Source organism: Acomys minous (genome assembly GCF_964271855.1).
Source record: "Acomys minous genome assembly, chromosome: 2".
NCBI lineage: Eukaryota > Metazoa > Chordata > Mammalia > Rodentia > Muridae > Acomys > Acomys minous.
In genome coordinates this window covers 144138268-144159736 of record NC_140484.1, presented here as the reverse complement: position 1 = coordinate 144159736, position 21469 = coordinate 144138268, and the positions used below count along the sequence as shown (strand labels likewise).

Genomic DNA, 21469 nt, shown 5'->3' with positions numbered 1-21469 from the left:
TGATGTAATCTCTCCCAGCACAGCCCTGCAGTGGGCAGGTGGGTGACCTAATCTCTCCTAGCACAGCCCTGCAGTGGGCAGGTGTGTGACCTAATCTCTCCTAGCACAGCCCTGCAGTGGGCAGGTGTGTGACCTAATCTCTCCTAGTATAGCCCTGCAGTGGGCAGGTGTGTGACCTAATCTCTCCTAGCACAGCCCTGCAGTGGACAGGTGTGTGACCTAATCTCTCCTAGCACAGCCCTGCAGTGGGCAGGTGTGTGACCTAATCTCTCCTAGTATAGCCCTCCAGTGGCCAGGTGTGTGACCTAATCTCTCCCGGCACAGCCCTGCGGTGGGCAGGTGTGTGATGTAATCTCTCCCAGCACAGCCCTGCAGTGGGCAGGTGTGTGACCTAATCTCTCCCAGCACAGCCCTGCAGTGGGCAGGTGTGTGACCTAATCTCTCCTAGCACAGCCCTGCAGTGGGCAGGTGTGTGACCTAATCTTTCCTAGTATAGCCCTGCAGTGGGCAGGTGTGTGACCTAATCTCTCCTAGCACAGCCCTGCAGTGGGCAGGTGTGTGATCTAATCTCTCCTAGCACAGCCCTGCAGTTGGCAGGTGTGTGATGTAATCTCTCCCAGCACAGCCCTGCAGTGGGCAGGTGTGTGACGTAATCTCTCCCAGCACAGCCCTGCAGTGGGCAGGTGTGTGACATAATCTCTCCTAGCACAGCCCTGCAGTGGGCAGGTGTGTGACCTAATCTCTCCTTGCACAGCCCTGCAGTGGGCAGGTGTGTCATGTAATCTCTCCCAGCACAGCCCTGCAGTGGGCAGGTGTGTGATGTAATCTCTCCCAGCACAGCCCTGCAGTGGGCAGGTGTGTGATGTAATCTCTCCTAACATAGCCCTGCAGTAGGCAGGTGTGTGACCTAATCTCTCCTAGCACAGCCCTGCAGTGGGCAGGTGTGTAATGTAATCTCTCCCAGCACAGCCCTGCAGTGGGCAGGTGTGTGACCTAATCTCTCCTAGCACAGCCCTACAGTGAGCAGGTGTGTGATGTAATCTCTCCCAGCACAGCCCTGCAGTGAGCAGGTGTGTGACCTAATCTCTCCCAGCACAGCCCTGCTTTGGGCAGGTGTGTGACCTAATCTCTCCCAGCACAGCCCTGCAGTGGGCAGGTGTGTGACCTAATCTCTCCCAGCATAGCCCTGCAGTGGGCAGGTGTGTGATGTAATCTCTCCTAGCACAGCCCTGCAGTGGGCAGGTGTGTGACCTAATCTCTCCCAGCACAGCCCTGCAGTGGGCAGGTGTGTGACCTAATCTCTCCCAGCACAGCCCTGCAGTGTGCAGGTGTGTGACCTAACCTCTCCTAGCACAGCCATGCAGTGGGCAGGTGTGTGACCTAATCTCTCCCAGCACAGCCCTGCAGTGGGCAGGTGTGTGACCTAATCTCTCCCAGCACAGCCCTGCAGTGGGCATGTGTGTGACCTAATCTCTCCCAGCACAGCCCTGCAGTGGGCAGGTGTGTGACCTAATCTCTCCTAGCACAGCCGTGCAGTGGGCAGGTGTGTGACCTAATCTCTCCTAGCACAGCCCTGCAGTGGGCAGGTGTGTGACCTAATCTCTCCTAGCACAGCCGTGCAGTGGGCAGGTGTGTTACCAAATCTCTTCCAGCACAGCCTTGCAGTGGGCCGGTGGGTGACCTAATCTCACCCGGCACAGCCCTGCAGTGGGCAGGTGTGTGACCTAATCTCTCACGGAACAGCCCTGCAGTGGACAGGTGTGTGACCTAATCTCTCCTGGCACAGCCCTGCAGTGGGCAGGTGTGTGATGTAATCTCTCCCAGCACAGCCCTGCAGTGGGCAGGTGGGTGACCTAATCTCTCCTAGCACAGCCCTGCAGTGAGCAGGTGTGTGACCTAATCTCTCCTTGCACAGCCCTGCAGTGGGCAGGTGTGTGATGTAATCTCTCCCAGCACAGCCCTGCAGTGGGCAGGTGGGTGATGTAATCTCTCCCAGCACAGCCCTGCAGTGGGCAGGTGTGTGACCTAATCTCTCCTAGCACAGCCCTGCAGTGGGCAGGTGTGTGACCTAATCTCTCCTTGCACAGCCCTGCAGTGGGCAGGTGTGTCATGTAATCTCTCCCAGCACAGCCCTGCAGTGGGCAGGTGTGTGATGTAATCTCTCCCAGCACAGCCCTGCAGTGGGCAGGTGTGTGACCTAATCTCACCCGGCACAGCCCTGCAGTGGGCAGGTGTGTGACCTAATCTCTCCTAGCACAGCCCTGCAGTGGGCAGGTGTGTGACCGAAACTCTCCTAGCACAGCCCTGCAGTGGGCAGGTGTCTGACCTAATCTCTCCTAGTATAGCCCTGCAGTGGCCAGGTGTGTGACCTAATCTCTCCTGACACAGCCCTGCAGTGGGCAGGTGTGTGATGTAATCTCTCCCAGCACAGCCCTGCAGTGGGCAGGTGTGTGACCTAATCTCTCCTAGCACAGCCCTGCAGTGGGCAGGTGTGTGACCTAATCTCTCCTAGCACAGCCCTGCAGTGGGCAGGTGTGTGACCTAATCTTTCCTAGTATAGCCCTGCAGTGGGCAGGTGTGTGACCTAATCTCTCCTAGCACAGCCCTGCAGTGGGCAGGTGTGTGATCTAATCTCTCCTAGCACAGCCCTGCAGTTGGCAGGTGTGTTGTGTAATCTCTCCCAGCACAGCCCTGCAGTGGGCAGGTGTGTGACCTAATCTCTCCCAGCACAGCCCTGCAGTGGGCAGGTGTGTGACATAATCTCTCCTAGCACAGCCCTGCAGTGGGCAGGTGTGTGACCTAATCTCTCCTTGCACAGCCCTGCAGTGGGCAGGTGTGTCATGTAATCTCTCCCAGCACAGCCCTGCAGTGGGCAGGTGTGTGATGTAATCTCTCCCAGCACAGCCCTGCAGTGGGCAGGTATGTGATGTAATTTCTCCTAGCATAGCCCTGCAGTAGGCAGGTGTGTGACCTAATCTCTCCTAGCACAGCCCTGCACTGGGCAGGTGTGTAATGTAATCTCTCCCAGCACAGCCCTGCAGTGGGCAGGTGTGTGACCTAATCTCTCCTAGCACAGCCCTACAGTGAGCAGGTGTGTGATGTAATCTCTCCCAGCACAGCCCTGCAGTGGGCAGGTGTGTGATGTAATATCTCCCAGCACAGCCCTGCTTTGGGCAGGTGTGTGACCTAATCTCTCCCAGCACAGCCCTGCAGTAGGCAGGTGTGTGACCTAATTTCTCCCAGCATAGCCCTGCAGTGGGCAGGTGTGTGACCTAATCTCTCCCAGCACAGCGCTGCAGTGGGCAGGTGTGTGATGTCATCTCTCCTAGCACAGCCCTGCAGTGGGCAGGTGTGTGACCTAATCTCTCCCAGCACAGCCCTGCAGTGGGCAGGTGTGTGACCTAATCTCTCCCAGCACAGCCCTGCAGTGGGCAGGTGTGTGATCTAATCTCTCCTGGCACAGCCCTGCAGTGGGCAGGTATGTGACCTAATCTCTCCCAGCACAGCCCTGCAGTGGGCAGGTGTGTGACCTAATCTCTCCTGGCACAGACCTGCAGTGGGCAGGTGTGTGACCTAATCTCTCCCGGCACAGCCCTGCAGTGGGCAGGTGTGTGACCTAATCTCTCCTGGCACAGCCCTGCAGTGGGCAGGTGTGTGACCTAATCTCTCCTGGCACAGCCCTGCAGTGGGCAGGTGTGTGACCTAATCTCTCCCTGCACAGCCCTGCAGTGGGCAGGTGTGTGACCTAATCTCTCCCAGCACAGCCCTGCAGTGGGCAGGTGTGTGACCTAATCTCTCCCAGCACAGCCCTGCAGTGGGCAGGTGTGTGACCTAATCTCTCCTAGCACAGCCCTGCAGTGGGCAGGTGTGTCATCTAATCTCTCCTGGCACAGCCCTGTAGTGGGCAGGTATGTGACCTAATCTCTCCCGGCACAGCCCTGCAGTAGGCAGGTGTGTGACCTAATCTCTCCTGGCACAGCCCTGCAGTGGGCAGGTGTGTGACCTAATCTCTCCCGGAACAGCCCTGCAGTGGGCAGGTGTGTGACCTAATCTCTCCTGGCACAGCCCTGCAGTGGGAAGGTGTGTGACCTAATCTCTCCCGGCACAGCCCTGCAGTGGGCAGGTGTGTGACCTAATCTCTCCCAGCACAGCCCTGCAGTGGGCAGGTGTGTGACCTAATCTCTCCTAGCACAGCCCTGCAGTGGGCAGGTGTGTGACCTAATCTCTCCTAGCACAGCCCTGCAGTGGGCAGGTGTCTGACCTAATCTCTCCTAGTATAGCCCTGCAGTGGGCAGGTGTGTGACCTAATCTCTCCTGGCACAGCCCTGCAGTGGGCAGGTGTGTGATGTAATCTCTCCCAGCACAGCCCTGCAGTGGGCAGGTGTGTGACCTAATCTCTCCTAGCACAGCCCTGCAGTGGGCAGGTGTGTGACCTAATCTCTCCTAGCACAGCCCTGCAGTGGGCAGGTGTGTGACCTAATCTCTCCTAGTATAGCCCTGCAGTGGGCAGGTGTGTGACCTAATCTCTCCTAGCACAGCCCTGCAGTGGACAGGTGTGTGACCTAATCTCTCCTAGCACAGCCCTGCAGTGGGTAGGTGTGTGACCTAATCTCTCCTAGTATAGCCCTGCAGTGGCCAGGTATGTGACCTAATCTCTCCCGGCACAGCCCTGCAGTGGGCAGGTGTGTGATGTAATCTCTCCCAGCACAGCCCTGCAGTGGGCAGGTGTGTGACCTAATCTCTCCTAGCACAGCCCTGCAGTGGGCAGGTGTGTGACCTAATCTCTCCTAGCACAGCCCTGCAGTGGGCAGGTGTGTGACCTAATCTTTCCTAGTATAGCCCTGCAGTGGGCAGGTGTGTGACCTAATCTCTCCTAGCACAGCCCTGCAGTGGGCAGGTGTGTGATCTAATCTCTCCTAGCACAGCCCTGCAGTGGGCAGGTGTGTGATGTAATCTCTCCCAGCACAGCCCTGCAGTGGGCAGGTGTGTGACGTAATCTCTCCCAGCACAGCCCTGCAGTGGGCAGGTGTGTGACCTAATCTCTCCTAGCACAGCCCTGCAGTGGGCAGGTGTGTGACCTAATCTCTCCTTGCACAGCCCTGCAGTGGGCAGGTGTGTCATGTAATCTCTCCCAGCACAGCCCTGCAGTGGGCAGGTGTGTGATGTAATCTCTCCCAGCACAGCCCTGCAGTGGGCAGGTGTGTGATGTAATCTCTCCTAGCATAGCCCTGCAGTAGGCAGGTGTGTGACCTAATCTCTCCTAGCACAGCCCTGCAGTGGGCAGGTGTGTAATGTAATCTCTCCCAGCACAGCCCTGCAGTGGGCAGGTGTGTGACCTAATCTCTCCTAGCACAGCCCTGCAGTGGGCAGGTGTGTGATGTAATCTCTCCCAGTACAGCCCTGCAGTGGGCAGGTGTGTGATGTAATCTCTCCCAGCACAGCCCTGCTTTGGGCAGGTGTGTGACCTAATCTCTCCCAGCACAGCCCTGCAGTGGGCAGGTGTGTGACCTAATCTCTCCTGGCACAGCCCTGCAGTGGGCAGGTGTGTGACCTAATCTCTCCCGGCACAGCCCTGCAATGGGCAGGTGTGTGACCTAATCTCTCCCAGCACAGCCCTGCAGTGGGCAGGTGTGTGACCTAATCTCTCCTAGCACAGCCTAGCAGTGGGCAGGTGTGTGATGTAATCTCTCCCAGCACAGCCCTGCAGTGGGCAGGTGTGTGATGTAATGTCTCCCAGCACAGCCCTGCAGTGGGCAGGTGTGTGACCTAATCTCTCCCGGAACAGCCCTGCAGTGGGCAGGTGTGTGACCTAATCTCTCCTGGCACAGCCCTGCAGTGGGCAGGTGTGTGACCTAATCTCTCCCGGCACAGCCCTGCAGTGGGCAGGTGTGTGACCTAATCTCTCCCAGCACAGCCCTGCAGTGGGCAGGTGTGTGACCTAATCTCTCCTAGCACAACCCTGCAGTGGGCAGGTGTGTGACCTAATCTCTCCTAGCACAGCCCTGCAGTGGGCAGGTGTCTGACCTAATCTCTCCTAGTATAGCCCTGCAGTGGGCAGGTGTGTGACCTAATCTCTCCTGGCACAGCCCTGCAGTGGGCAGGTGTGTGATGTAATCTCTCCCAGCACAGCCCTGCAGTGGGCAGGTGTGTGACCTAATCTCTCCTAGCACAGCCCTGCAGTGGGCAGGTGTGTGACCTAATCTCTCCTAGTACAGCCCTGCAGTGGGCAGGTGTGTGACCTAATCTCTCCTAGCACAGCCCTGCAGTGGACAGGTGTGTGACCTAATCTCTCCTAGCACAGCCCTGCAGTGGGTAGGTGTGTGACCTAATCTCTCCTAGTATAGCCCTGCAGTGGCCAGGTATGTGACCTAATCTCTCCCGGCACAGGCCTGCAGTGGGCAGGTGTGTGATGTAATCTCTCCCAGCACAGCCCTGCAGTGGGCAGGTGTGTGACCTAATCTCTCCTAGCACAGCCCTGCAGTGGGCAGGTGTGTGACCTAATCTCTCCTAGCACAGCCCTGCAGTGGGCAGGTGTGTGACCTAATCTTTCCTAGTATAGCCCTGCAGTGGGCAGGTGTGTGACCTAATCTCTCCTAGCACAGCCCTGCAGTGGGCAGGTGTGTGATCTAATCTCTCCTAGCACAGCCCTGCAGTGGGCAGGTGTGTGATGTAATCTCTCCCAGCACAGCCCTGCAGTGGGCAGGTGTGTGACGTAATCTCTCCCAGCACAGCCCTGCAGTGGGCAGGTATGTGACCTAATCTCTCCTAGCACAGCCCTGCAGTGGGCAGGTGTCTGACCTAATCTCTCCTAGTATAGCCCTGCAGTGGGCAGGTGTGTGACCTAATCTCTCCTGGCACAGCCCTGCAGTGGGCAGGTGTGTGATGTAATCTCTCCCAGCACAGCCCTGCAGTGGGCAGGTGTGTGACCTAATCTCTCCTAGCACAGCCCTGCAGTGGGCAGGTGTGTGACCTAATCTCTCCTAGCACAGCCCTGCAGTGGGCAGGTGTGTGACCTAATCTCTCCTAGTATAGCCCTGCAGTGGGCAGGTGTGTGACCTAATCTCTCCTAGCACAGCCCTGCAGTGGACAGGTGTGTGACCTAATCTCTCCTAGCACAGCCCTGCAGTGGGTAGGTGTGTGACCTAATCTCTCCTAGTATAGCCCTGCAGTGGCCAGGTATGTGACCTAATCTCTCCCGGCACAGCCCTGCAGTGGGCAGGTGTGTGATGTAATCTCTCCCAGCACAGCCCTGCAGTGGGCAGGTGTGTGACCTAATCTCTCCTAGCACAGCCCTGCAGTGGGCAGGTGTGTGACCTAATCTCTCCTAGCACAGCCCTGCAGTGGGCAGGTGTGTGACCTAATCTTTCCTAGTATAGCCCTGCAGTGGGCAGGTGTGTGACCTAATCTCTCCTAGCACAGCCCTGCAGTGGGCAGGTGTGTGATCTAATCTCTCCTAGCACAGCCCTGCAGTGGGCAGGTGTGTGATGTAATCTCTCCCAGCACAGCCCTGCAGTGGGCAGGTGCGTGACGTAATCTCTCCCAGCACAGCCCTGCAGTGGGCAGGTGTGTGACCTAATCTCTCCTAGCACAGCCCTGCAGTGGGCAGGTGTGTGACCTAATCTCTCCTTGCACAGCCCTGCAGTGGGCAGGTGTGTCATGTAATCTCTCCCAGCACAGCCCTGCAGTGGGCAGGTGTGTGATGTAATCTCTCCCAGCGCAGCCCTGCAGTGGGCAGGTGTGTGATGTAATCTCTCCTAGCATAGCCCTGCAGTAGGCAGGTGTGTGACCTAATCTCTCCTAGCACAGCCCTGCAGTGGGCAGGTGTGTAATGTAATCTCTCCCAGCACAGCCCTGCAGTGGGCAGGTGTGTGACCTAATCTCTCCTAGCACAGCCCTGCAGTGCGCAGGTGTGTGATGTAATCTCTCCCAGCACAGCCCTGCTTTGGGCAGGTGTGTGACCTAATCTCTCCCAGCACAGCCCTGCAGTGGGCAGGTGTGTGACCTAATCTCTCCTGGCACAGCCCTGCAGTGGGCAGGTGTGTGACCTAATCTCTCCCGGCACAGCCCTGCAGTGGGCAGGTGTGTGACCTAATCTCTCCCAGCACAGCCCTGCAGTGGGCAGGTGTGTGACCTAATCTCTCCTAGCACAGCCTAGCAGTGGGCAGGTGTGTGATGTAATCTCTCCCAGCACAGCCCTGCAGTGGGCAGGTGTGTGATGTAATCTCTCCCAGCACAGCCCTGCAGTGGGCAGGTGTGTGACCTAATCTCTCCCGGATCAGCCCTGCAGTGGGCAGGTGTGTGACCTAATCTCTCCTGGCACAGCCCTGCAGTGGGCAGGTGTGTGACCTAATCTCTCCCGGCACAGCCCTGCAGTGGGCAGGTGTGTGACCTAATCTCTCCCAGCACAGCCCTGCAGTGGGCAGGTGTGTGACCTAATCTCTCCTAGCACAGCCCTGCAGTGGGCAGGTGTGTGACCTAATCTCTCCTAGCACAGCCCTGCAGTGGGCAGGTGTCTGACCTAATCTCTCCTAGTATAGCCCTGCAGTGGGCAGGTGTGTGACCTAATCTCTCCTGGCACAGCCCTGCAGTGGGCAGGTGTGTGATGTAATCTCTCCCAGCACAGCCCTGCAGTGGGCAGGTGTGTGACCTAATCTCTCCTAGCACAGCCCTGCAGTGGGCAGGTGTGTGACCTAATCTCTCCTAGCACAGCCCTGCAGTGGGCAGGTGTGTGACCTAATCTCTCCTAGCACAGCCCTGCAGTGGACAGGTGTGTGACCTAATCTCTCCTAGCACAGCCCTGCAGTGGGTAGGTGTGTGACCTAATCTCTCCTAGTATAGCCCTGCAGTGGCCAGGTATGTGACCTAATCTCTCCCGGCACAGCCCTGCAGTGGGCAGGTGTGTGATGTAATCTCTCCCAGCACAGCCCTGCAGTGGGCAGGTGTGTGACCTAATCTCTCCTAGCACAGCCCTGCAGTGGGCAGGTGTGTGACCTAATCTCTCCTAGCACAGCCCTGCAGTGGGCAGGTGTGTGACCTAATCTTTCCTAGTATAGCCCTGCAGTGGGCAGGTGTGTGACCTAATCTCTCCTAGCACAGCCCTGCAGTGGGCAGGTGTGTGATCTAATCTCTCCTAGCACAGCCCTGCAGTGGGCAGGTGTGTGATGTAATCTCTCCCAGCACAGCCCTGCAGTGGGCAGGTGTGTGACGTAATCTCTCCCAGCACAGCCCTGCAGTGGGCAGGTGTGTGACCTAATCTCTCCTAGCACAGCCCTGCAGTGGGCAGGTGTGTGACCTAATCTCTCCTTGCACAGCCCTGCAGTGGGCAGGTGTGTCATGTAATCTCTCCCAGCACAGCCCTGCAGTGGGCAGGTGTGTGATGTAATCTCTCCCAGCACAGCCCTGCAGTGGGCAGGTGTGTGATGTAATCTCTCCTAGCATAGCCCTGCAGTAGGCAGGTGTGTGACCTAATCTCTCCTAGCACAGCCCTGCAGTGGGCAGGTGTGTAATGTAATCTCTCCCAGCACAGCCCTGCAGTGGGCAGGTGTGTGACCTAATCTCTCCTAGCACAGCCCTGCAGTGGGCAGGTGTGTGATGTAATCTCTCCCAGCACAGCCCTGCAGTGGGCAGGTGTGTGATGTAATCTCTCCCAGCACAGCCCTGCTTTGGGCAGGTGTGTGACCTAATCTCTTCCAGCACAGCCCTGCAGTGGGCAGGTGTGTGACCTTATCTCTCCCAGCATAGCCCTGCAGTGGGCAGGTGTGTGATGTAATCTCTCCTAGCACAGCCCTGCAGTGGGCAGGTGTGTGACCTAATCTCTCCCAGCACAGCCCTGCAGTGGGCAGGTGTGTGACCTAATCTCTCCCAGCACAGCCCTGCAGTGTGCAGGTGTGTGACCTAACCTCTCCTAGCACAGCCCTGCAGTGGGCAGGTGTGTGACCTAATCTCTCCCAGCACAGCGCTGCAGTGGGCAGGTGTGTGATGTCATCTCTCCTAGCACAGCCCTGCAGTGGGCAGGTGTGTGACCTAATCTCTCCCAGCACAGCCCTGCAGTGGGCAGGTGTGTGACCTAATCTCTCCCAGCACCACCTTGTTGATTTTCCATCTGGTATGTGTCCCATCATACAAATTGAACTTCCTTTTGCAAACAACCGAGGTAATATCATTCTTATTAAAATAACATTTTTCATATTATGATTCCATCATTTAGACAGCATTGAACATGCTGATCATGTTTTATTTAAAGTTATTTGAGACATGGTCTTGCACTGTAGCTCAGGCTGGCCTTGGGTTTAAGTGTATGCGTATGTGAGTATGTGTACATGTACACACACACACACACACACACACGCATGCATGCACGCACATATAGCGATCAGAAGACGCGTTATGGGAGCTCTCTCCTTCTACTGTGTGAGTTCTGGGGATTAGGCTCTGTTCCTCCCTCGGTCTTGGTGGCCATTTCCCTTACCAGCTGAGCTATCTTCCCAGCCCTTAGGTTTTCTTCCTGAAAGATCCATTTACTGGGACCTGTTACTGTGCCCTTGTCTTTCTACTACCTCTAGAGCTTCTTTCTCTTACTAAGTCTCCTCCCGCTAGGTGTTCACTTCTGAGGCAGCCTCATTACTCCTCCTCCATTCTGACTCCACATTGTGGTTTTCATTGTAAGTGAATCCAGACAATAGCCCTTCCCTCTCTTCTGAACGCAACTATGTTGGAGTGCACACCCTAGTACAGAAGGGACTTCATTAACACCGTCCCTCCGAGGTAACCAGGCCCTCTTCTTACACTCTGGCCTCTCTCATTCCCAGCATATAACTAAGAGAAGGCTTCAGCGCTCCGCGAACGGCGGTCCCCGCCCTGAGAAGCTGGCATCCTGCACCTCCTGTCACTGTTATCCTACAAACCCATCAGAGCTGCTCATCAGTGGCAACCACAATAAGGGAACCGATTAGCTCTACTCATCTCTTTGTAAAGTTTGTTTCTATGAGCTGTAATCAGAGAGAATGATAATTTTTTATTACTTGAACAGTGCCAGACTCTTGCAAAAATAAGCAGACAAGGACAATGGTTAAAGTAGTTAAGAGTAGCAGGAAAAAGCTTTAAATCAACTGACAACAACCACTTGTTACTTGACTTCAAACAATCAAATAACAACCAAAAAAGAGATTTCGATAGAGGAAAAACCATGTCAGAAAGCGTACAAATACTTAGTGTTATATATTTATAATGCCAATGACTTTCAATAACAGATTTGTGATAAAGTCCAAATAAAAATTAATCTGACTCTACAGCAAGCAGAGTAAGAACTATAATATGAGCTGGAGGCAGAGTGTCTAGCAGAGTGTTCACACAGCAGGCTAGTGGTCCTCAGTTCAATCTTCAACATACCCCACAGAAAGATTTATAAGGCTTCTAGTAATTCCTCAAGAAGAACTCTAACAGTTTTGTGTGTGTGTGTGTGTGTGTGTGTGTGTGTGTGTGTGTGTATAATATATTCTCAGACTCATGACTTACAATCATGATATTTAAATTTTTGGCATGGATAATTTTAATAATTTTGATTTCTTTGGGATGTTTTGATTTATTTTTATTTAAGCAAGGGTTAAATCATTTAAAGACTGTTTTCAAATAGGTCCCCAGTAACATTTTTAGTAGAAAAAAATGTGCTTCTTTCAAGACAGAATTTAAAAATAAATTATTCCAATATGAAATTTAAGTAACACAGTAGAGACTTGATTTTTATAATACATGCCTGTACATGTATCAACTTAAACGCACATGCATATTGTTTTCTGTAGGAAATGAAGCAACAGAATAAATACATTTGAATAGAATACAAAGCACATTTTAGAAAAATATACACACTGGAGGTACATAAATGCAAATTCAATAGATTATCAGTTAAAATTTTATTACTCAGTAATATATGATGGGACTAGTTTACAAATTATGTGGTTGTGGTAGCAAAAGTGACAGGAAAGAAATCAGCACTCAGCATGTTTAATAAATAAAGTGTAGTGATTCATTAAATATGATACCTGCAGGATCAAAAATCCCAGTACTTCAACAGACCGGCCTTGTAGACAACCCAACCATCTCAGGGAGGCAAGAAACTCCAGCATCACACCAGGTAGGAATGACGGTGGAAACTGACAGTCACCTGGGCACAAAGTTGAGGCTCTAAAATATACTGTATGGCCTTAAACAATAAGGAGAAATCAGTTTATCATCTTGGTATCATTTTGGTTGCTGTGTACAACTTCAATAATTTTTCACAACTAGGGTACATATTCTAGTGAGTTTATATAAACTTTATAAATGTGGTCTGTTGTCTTGGTATTTTTATATGAATTTGTATAGAAGTATTTATTCAGCTATTCATAGTCTTTATGGAAAAATTAAATATCCATTCCCATCATGTAATTTACCTCAGAACTCAGTCTGTCTACGGGGCTGTAGTACTACTACAAGTTTTCTCTACCGTGTATTTGTGAAGCAGAAAGAAATTAACAACAACAACAACAACAAAAAAACCTGTCAGTTTTACTACAACCAGACTTGAAGACACAAAACACCCCAGACACATATCTAAAGATAACTAACTATTTAGGCAATAATTTTGATGGGGTTGATTTCGTTTGATTTTGCATTAAGGCAAAAGATAGCTATTTCCTTTTTCTTGGCTTTAATTAAAATGGTGCTCATTTCAAAAAAGGTAACATCAATATTAAGACAATGTTTTTTTGTGGCAAATTTATGCCATGTTTATAATAACTAAGTGTTTAAAATTATCCTGAGCAAGAATAAAAACAACAGTTTTGACTAAAAAATAAAGCTCCTTCATTGTTAAACACCTTTAAAATTCAACCATGGAACAAAATCAGTAAGACTGGAATTCAGACTTCTGATGTCCACAGCAAACCTGAATACTTTAGGCAGAAATAAAACACACAAGTAGATTATACACAACAATAAAAGCATCAGAAATAGATGCACCTGGGTTTTGTTAAATATAACAAAGGTCCTCAGTCCTTCAGGGACGAACTGGGAGAACCACACGCAACAGTGTGCTGCCATGAGCAGAAACCGCTCAGAAAGGCCACAATGAAACCCTTTTTGGATTAGGCATAGAGGTGTGTTTCCTACCCACCCCACCCCCAAACAAAGACATAAAAGATATATATGGAAATACAAGACGAATCCTGTTTTCATAAAAGCATCATGGCCATTTGGGAACCGAAGTCACTTGAGTTTTAACCCTCCCTTGTCATGAGAAACAAGAGCTCACTACCTGCAAAGCAGCACTGTGACACAGTATTTACACACCAGTGAGGGCTTGAGGAAGGGCTTTGCAACGTGAGTCGCTGTAGCCAGCTCTAAGAATCTTTCTCTAGTTTGTGATCAAAGTGCTTAGGAGTGAGAACTGCCAGGGTAGCAACACTCCTCTCACAGTATTAAGGCTCTCCACACGGGGATGGTCAGTTGAGAGTCAGTACAGTGAGCACTGGGTACTGACCCAGGAAGAGAGCCCAGGCTTCCTGGGCCGGAGTTTTCCTCTAGTCAAGCATCTGCTCATCCTCTTCATCTGCTTCTTCAATAACCTGAATCTCATCTGCTGGCGGTAAGGAGGCGTTCTCCGCCTGCAGTTTGCTCCCCTCAGCTTCACGTTTTTCTTCTTCTTCTATGATTTCCTTCCATATCTTGTGGTTTTCGGTGAGGTGGTGCATTAGCTGGCAAAATATTTGCCGCCTGCCTTTCCTTCTTTGTGGTTCTGTGAAATTTAAAACAAACATTTGTATCAAAGCAAATAGAACTCAACTGCTCACTCAGTAAATGCCTCAGTGCCCACTCTAGTCTACATAGTAACACAAACTCTAAGGTTATAAATGTGAAGAATAAGAAAAAAAATTATCGTTGCTATAGAGATCACATCCTAACAGAACATAGACAAAGCTATGAGTGATAGGAGTTGTTCTGGATAGAAACAAAAGAGAAACAAGGTACAGAGAATACTGGGTTAGAAAGGAGAATAGTGCTGAAATCTAAGACGGAAATTCTAACAATCCAAAGTTAAAAATAAAGTTTGTAATGTAGTAAAGTATTAAATTAAATGTAATTCCAGGACTCTCATGAATATTCTTTATTATGAAAAGCCAGTCAATCAACCCCAAGTTGCCATAAGATCATTCTCTGCTGTGCTAACCCAAACACAAAGCCTTTGTGTCTAAAGTAGGTGGAAGGCAGCCATACCAGCGGAGCCTGCCTAAGAGCACTGGCTGGATGACAGTATCTACAAAGATGTACCTCCACTAAGTAAAAATGAAATTTTCATCACGCTCCATATCAGAGTCTTTATATATTTTTAAAAAGTGTCTATCTAGGTGTAATTTAAATCTTACTTTTAAATAAAGAGGAAGTGGCATTCGTTAACAGTTTCAAAGACAAGATTTTTTCCTACTTATGTCTTATTCATAAAAATATGGTGCTATATAACTCATTCTTGGTATCAACACCACGGTTCTTTCCTCACAGGCAGGAGTTCTGGGCTCCTCTGCTTGGTCCCGCTGTCTTGATTCACGCCCAGAGTCCATGTGGGGCTGCTCTGAAGTTGTGCTCCCCAGATGTTTTGATGTTTGAAGAGGGTGACATGAGTCTAAGTGCTAGGACCCACTTCAGAGATGTTCATATAAGCATTTGCTGGAAGACAGCGTCTTGAGAAGTGCTACTTTTGTTAAACAAGAGCCCCCACTGTCTGTATTAGCAGCACACAGCAGCTATCCAAAACCTGACTAGTCAACCCGAACACTTAGATAGGAGTTACTCAACATATCTGTACCTAAAATGCAAATATCTAAATCCACATTCAGTGCCCATTTGTAATCAGTAGCATTAAACATAGTTTCCTTCTAATCTTACTGGGATTTAGGTTGTCATCTGTTTCTTCATCATCTGAGTCTAACTCTTCACCATCATCATCGTCATGATCATCATCCCCACTGTCTGTATCATCATCATCCTCTTCTGCTTCTACCCACTGACCAGGCAGCAAGCCAGCAGCATCATATGAGTTGCACAGGGGGCCCACAATGTGGGTGATAAAAGACTCCTGGAGCTTTGCTAGCTGAGGAGAAGAACGATCCATGAAGGGACTAACGGGTAGACCCAGGGTTGCTTCTTCGTCTCCCTAGGTATTTCAAAAAGAAAAACACATTTAGCTATTAAGAATAGAGCCATTGAGGTTTACTGTTAAAACTACCTTGAGGGTTTGGTTGTTGTTGTTTTGCTATTCTTTATTTTTTCTATTCTAAGAAAAGGTCTCTCTACAGAGCCTTGGCTGTCCTGGAACTCACTCTGTAGACCAGGCTGGCCTTGAATTCACAGAGATCCTCCTGTCTCTGCCTCTGGAGGGCTGAGATTAAAGGCATGCACCACCACACCTGGCATCTTGAGGTTTTAAAAACACCGTCTACATCAAAATAATCTTTCCCCAAAACATTAATGACCGTAGTTACTCTTAGGATGGAGCGTGGCTTGATGGGCACATGTCCACTTGGGTTCCCAAGACCTGCATCAGCAGAAGAAAAACACTCTGTCTTTCCTCCACTTACGGAGTCTTAAAAGTCTATTTCCATATTCTGTTTACACCAACTAATACAGTTGACACTCAATTAAGAGGGAAGATATATAAAACACTGATAATTTTACTTTCAATCTGCAAATTCTATAATTCCAACATCAAGAGTTTATAATTAATAAATTAATGCTGTTATTTGGAGTAATAAATTACTGTACTGGCTTAATTTAAGATAGCATGTAGTTTGCATATTCATGTTTGTAACTGGATACACAGTATGGTATTCTGTAATTTCCAAGAGTGGGTATGAGACATTTACAATACAACATGGAGTAAGTGAACATGATCTGACAAGCTCAATCAACTTCACTATTCCTACTTTCTAACACACAGCAATTCTAACTTGTAAACATCTTGAGTATTCATGGCTATTAGGGCTAAGAACTGCAAAGGAATATCATATAGGTGAGTGGTATTTGATCTTTTAATGATAATGAAATTTGAAATGTATAGAATAATCAGCTTTCTTCAACATTATAGGGAAACCTTCCCCCCCAAAATGGCACAGACTCTGCAAATGAAAAAATAATTACTTTAAAGCAATATTTTAAAAGACATGGAAAGAAGCATGTTATAATTCAAGTCTTGAAAACCACGCAGTATCTGTGCTGAACTCACTTCTATCCTTTATTTTCTGTCAGGACTTCTGCCCAATAGATGCTACATTTCTGTATCTTTATAACACTTTTTAAGCACTCTCTTTGATAACTTCCTGTCTGGACTGTTTCTATTTTTGAGGGGAGGATGTCACAGAAGCCTTCAATTTCTCTCATTCTCAGTTATAGTCAGAAGTCATCAATTTGCAGGCAACTAGGAGTTTGACCATGTTCCAATGAGTATATGGGCAACACAAATTAAATTTGGTGTGGTTTTGGGGCAGGGCAAAATGGGAGGGTGGACCCGGGAGGAATGGGAAACACATATGATCAGGATGTACTGTATGAAATTCCTAAATAATTAATAAAAATACTATGTTGGGGGGAAAATATTTCATTTGCAAACCAACTGTTTTCAGTTATAGATTCTTGGGTTGAAAGTGATCTTGGAGACCAGAATCTATCCTTATCTATTCAGCCAAAAATACAATCAAATTATTTCAGACAAGTAATAAGCTATATTTTTTTGTTTGCTATTAGAAGTTGGGGTTGGCAAGATGGCTCAGTGGCTGCTCTTTCAGAGGACCTGGATTCAGTTCCCAGCACCTACATGGCCGCTCACATCTACTAACTCCATCCAGTTCCAGTGCATCCGAAGCCTTCTTTTGGTCTCCGCAGGCATCGGGCATACACTTGTGCACAGACACACCCATGCAGGCAAAACATCTACATATATATAATAAAATTTTTAAAAATATTAGCAGCAAAGGTAGAGCTGAGAAAAGCCAGGAGCCAGGGTAAACACAACATTTAGGCCCTTTCAGGGCAACTCTGATACTTCCTGTAGCAATCGAAGCCCTGAAAAGTGTTTTCTTCATATGTCAGTCCTTCAAAATCCCATCAACCTCATGTTTCATCTTACCTGCTCATAAAATTCATTCACAATGCCTTCTGTCCACCTCAGGTGCAGATCCCGAGCTTTGGCTGGACCGTTTATATCGGCTAGTTTGATGCACACCTGGCAGACTAAGAGGCGGTCGCTCTCACTGCTCCATTCTATACCATTGCTATTTACATCATTGGCCTATTTCGGACAAACAGAATTGTTTTAGGTTCTGAGGACACAGGGGTTTTTAATGTTTGTCAGCTCTTACTAATTACCTTAAAGCTATTTTCTGTCCAAAGGACAGAAAGACGTTTTAATAAATGCTTCCTTAAAATCAGAGTATGCTGTAAATACGGACCTATGTGATAAAATGCTCCACTCAAGTAGTAATATGATTTTATTTCAAAGTCAGCATAGCTTTCTATTTAAAAAAATATAAGAAAGAAGCCAAGTTTTGTTTCACTATTTGTAATTATCACAGAGAATAATGTATATGTATGTACAGATATGTAACTATAGTAAACATATGTACAGGTGAACTGTAAATCATAAGACTGTTAACTACTTCTACCTAAAAGAAAGGCCACTTAAAAGAACTAAGGAAACGTCTGTTCCAGCTGCGACAGGCAGCGATACAATTCAAGGACACAAGCTCAACTCTGTGGTCCAAACCTTAAATCACAAGGACATTAAATCAGCACGTAACCTATGCAGATCCAATTCTTCCTCTGTAAAGAATGCCGGTGATCTTGTCATACACTGCCAAAAAGACAAGTAAACACAGTGCCCGGCTGATAATAACAGCTAAGGAAATATTAGCTAGCATTACTTAAGTAAGTGACATTATCATTATTAGGTAGGCAGATTTAGTATGCATTTTATTTTCTCTTGGAAGTAAAAATTGAGCCATCAGCAGTTTTCTGTTGGCCAAAAATAAAGCGGAGTAGCATAATTCTCTCAAGAAAGTAAACCAATGGTCCTCAACTTATTCTACTCCATGGGACACAACGCTATTGTCACTGCTGTGAGAGCAGGCTAGTGATTCTCCGAGAGGAAGAGCTATGAGCTGGCCTTCCCCATTCCACATCACAGTGACTACACACAGCAGCTCTGGCAGAAAGTTTGGGGATGAGGAAGTCATTGTCGGAAAGAATAGAAGAGACACTGCTCTTCTGCATGTCCGCAGGAGAAAATTACTAGAACAAAGAAGGTCTGACACAAACTGGCTTCTCAAAAAGACAACTTCAATTTTATAAGATGTCTCAGTTGGCACTGAGTAACTCTAATTTTGCTTTTAAAAATTTTGGATATAATTACTATTTGAAAAAGAAAGCCATAATAAAATTCATCTATTTGTCAAAAGAAAGCATATTAAGCAACAGTATTTTATGACATACTGCGATAGCAAAAATGTTTACTTAAAATAGTACAATAATATTCTTTAATATCAGCTATTATTCTTCATGTGTAATGTAATTCCAATTTAACATAAAAAACCACTTTTCATCTATAACACTAACAACAATAGTTTCCGTTTTCAAAATGAGACACAACTTTACATAACAAACCTTGGCATTAAATTCAGCAAGGAAATCAAAATGTTTTTTGAGATCTGTAGCAAGGATTGCTTCTATGACTAAAAATCGAAAGCGCTTGAATTCCACATGATCAAGGTTAAGGAGGAAGTTGTATTCTGGGCGAGAAAGATACAAATTCCAAGCCGATGCAGCATGATGATTTTCTAGAACAGATCTGTCATTGTATAAAACTGCCTAAAAAGAATAAAGAAAAATGAGACAAGTATCTCACACAGGAGTTTTGATAACTCACAGTCAGAAACAGGCCAGAACAATGCACATGCCTACAAATGAGGCATAGTATGATGGAAGGCTGTGGTGATTTTACCAGGGAGTAGACTGGTGTGCAAAGAGGCTAAGGACACCTTTTCCTCTGATGTGCACATAAAAAATAAAATGTTTGTTCTCAAATACTCTGCAATGCCATGCTGCCTCCCAAGTGAGGGAAAGCTGTGTTTTGTAAGTAAACATTCAATTTTTAAAGCTCCTAATAATAAGTTAATTGGGATATAGATTAGGATTAGGGTCCAACTCTGTTCTGCAACCAGCACAGAGTTAAGTAAAGACGGCGTGATGCGCAGGGTAAGCCAGAGGCCTGCGTGTCGTAAGTCACAGCCTATAGTCCTATCCTGACACTGAGCCTGAGTAGTGAGAGATAAATACGCCCCAAACAGGCAAGATCACAAATCCCCTGGATTCAACAGTATGAGCTTGCCTCTCTCTGCCTCACACCAGTGGGAGGCCCTGAGGTGGCAGTTGGAACCAGTAGAATACAGAATTTCTAAAGCTTTTACCATTTCTAAAAACTAAAACATTTTCAAAATTACTAAGGAAGAAGTGATTTTTAAAAAATAGCCACCTGAAGTTGTGTTAAAGTGCAGGGTTTAAAAAAACAGAAACAAAGCTCTGTTTGTGTCCTCCTGGCCCTTACTGCCTAATAGAAAAGGCAGACACAGAGGAGAGAGGAAGGCGTGCCAGCTGAGACACAGGTGAGCTTGATGCCTGTACCTGTTATTTGATGTTAGCACACCTGCACGCCATCTTGTGACCACTTTACACAGTGGAATGATTCAAGCTGTCTGAGACACATCAAAGCTTCTCGAGAACCTTCAGAGACTTCCGAGCAGCATAAGATCATGCCCCCCCCCCACCGCACCAAAGACTCCATTCCAAAGATTCCATGAGGAGACAGTTTATATTTAACTGTGTTGACAAATCATGCTTAATTTAGTGAAGATTGATAAGATATTAAAATAGCTCCACCATATGAGGAAGAAGTAACTAAACTCCGAGGTCATAAAGCACACTGCTGGTGGGCCCGTGAGCTGAAGGAGCAGGGCCCTGTGTTCGCTGCACAAGCCTCACGACCTACCCCAACCCCCGGAGCCTGCGTAGGCACAAGTGGAAACGTGAGCCCCTTGAAATTTGTTCGCCAGCCTCCACATGCACCGCCCCCGCAAGCATACACACCATACACATGACAACAGTTTAAATTCATGTTCAATGAGTATTTTCTGAAGCTAGCTAGAGGCTTTCAGAGAGCTAGGACAGTAAAATAAAAGAGTAAGTTCCCAATTCCTTTGCCATTCAAATTGTCCTCTGAAATTACTAACAACAAATAAAATGGAAGCAAAAATCAGAATCAATTTATAATCCTCACAGTACAAACATCAAATACATGGGAAAAAATAAGAACAGATTGTGGAAAGCGCGAATCACCTGTTGACATGAAAATGACTGTAAGGACCTTTCTTTCCCCCTTTGGTATCTGGCTTAGCACTGAGTCTCTGAGAATGGGGTGGGGGCAGGGGGCATCTGGTGAGACTGGGGGCGGGGCGTCTGGTGGGACTGGGGCGGGGCGTCTGGTCAGACAGGGGGCGGGGCATCTGGTGAGACAGGGGGCGGGGCATCTGGTGAGACAGGGGGCGGGGCGTCTGGTCAGACTGGGGCGGGGCGTCTGGTGAGATGGGGCGGGGCGTCTGGTGCCGCCTACTACACTTGTATACTGAGAGCCATTTAGTCTGCAATGCTGCTACCTGTACCAGTATCTCATTCTCTCCACACAGCTTCCTCCAGTATCTTACGATGGTTTTTCTGCCTGGTGGCTAATGTAGGACTTAGGTTACTGAGCATGCTCTTGGAAAGGATTGTTAGATGCCAGGCTCTTCTGTCTTTTTCACACGAATTCCTCAGCATAGTAGTTTTGTTTCCCTACACACTCCTCACGATGAGTTATACCCACACAGGCCCAAAGGCAATGTAACCCACCAATTTTGTAAACTAAAACTTCTAAAATGATGAGTCAAAATAAACCATGTAGTTTTAACATGTTGTTTCTTTTTGCCCTTTATATCACGATGTTTTGTTCCGCTGGAAAACTTTGTGTGGTATGATGTGTCATACACACTTGTTAGTGTGGACAGGTGCACATGTGCCTACAAGTTCATGTGAAAACCAGAGGCTGACTATGAATGTCTTTTCCAGATCATTTTCAATATTTTTGTGACAGTCCCTCTGTGAACCTTCTGAAGCTCATTCTTTGGGTAGATCAGCTAGCCAAGGACCCAGTACCCCTCCCCTGCCCAGAGCTGGGGTCACAAGAACATGCCACTATGTCTGCCTTTTTCACATGAGTTCTGGGAGTCTTAACGCAGCTCCTCATGCCTTGGACACAGGCGTTTTTAAGAGGTAAGCCTTCTCCTAGGCCCAGAGGGATAATACCCTTTTATCTTCATTCACACACCTCAGAAACAAGTGAGCAACCAGAAATCACACA

At 48.3% G+C, this 21469-nt stretch overlaps 1 protein-coding gene across 2 annotated transcripts in view; it reads right to left on the bottom strand.

The window, feature by feature from the left end:
* Positions 1–10994: 10994 nt before the first annotated feature.
* PDE3B (phosphodiesterase 3B) overlaps positions 10995–21469 on the bottom strand; it is a 122801-nt gene continuing 112326 nt past the window's right edge. For both annotated transcript variants that reach the window (XM_084771513.1, XM_084771514.1), the window contains exons 13-16: positions 18685–18888; positions 17153–17314; positions 14917–15184; positions 10995–13771 (exon numbers count right to left, since the gene is read on the bottom strand). In XM_084771513.1, the coding sequence (XP_084627639.1) occupies positions 13557–13771; positions 14917–15184; positions 17153–17314; positions 18685–18888 (849 nt within the window). In that variant the 3' untranslated portion in view covers positions 10995–13556. The remainder of the gene's footprint in view (positions 13772–14916; positions 15185–17152; positions 17315–18684; positions 18889–21469) is intronic.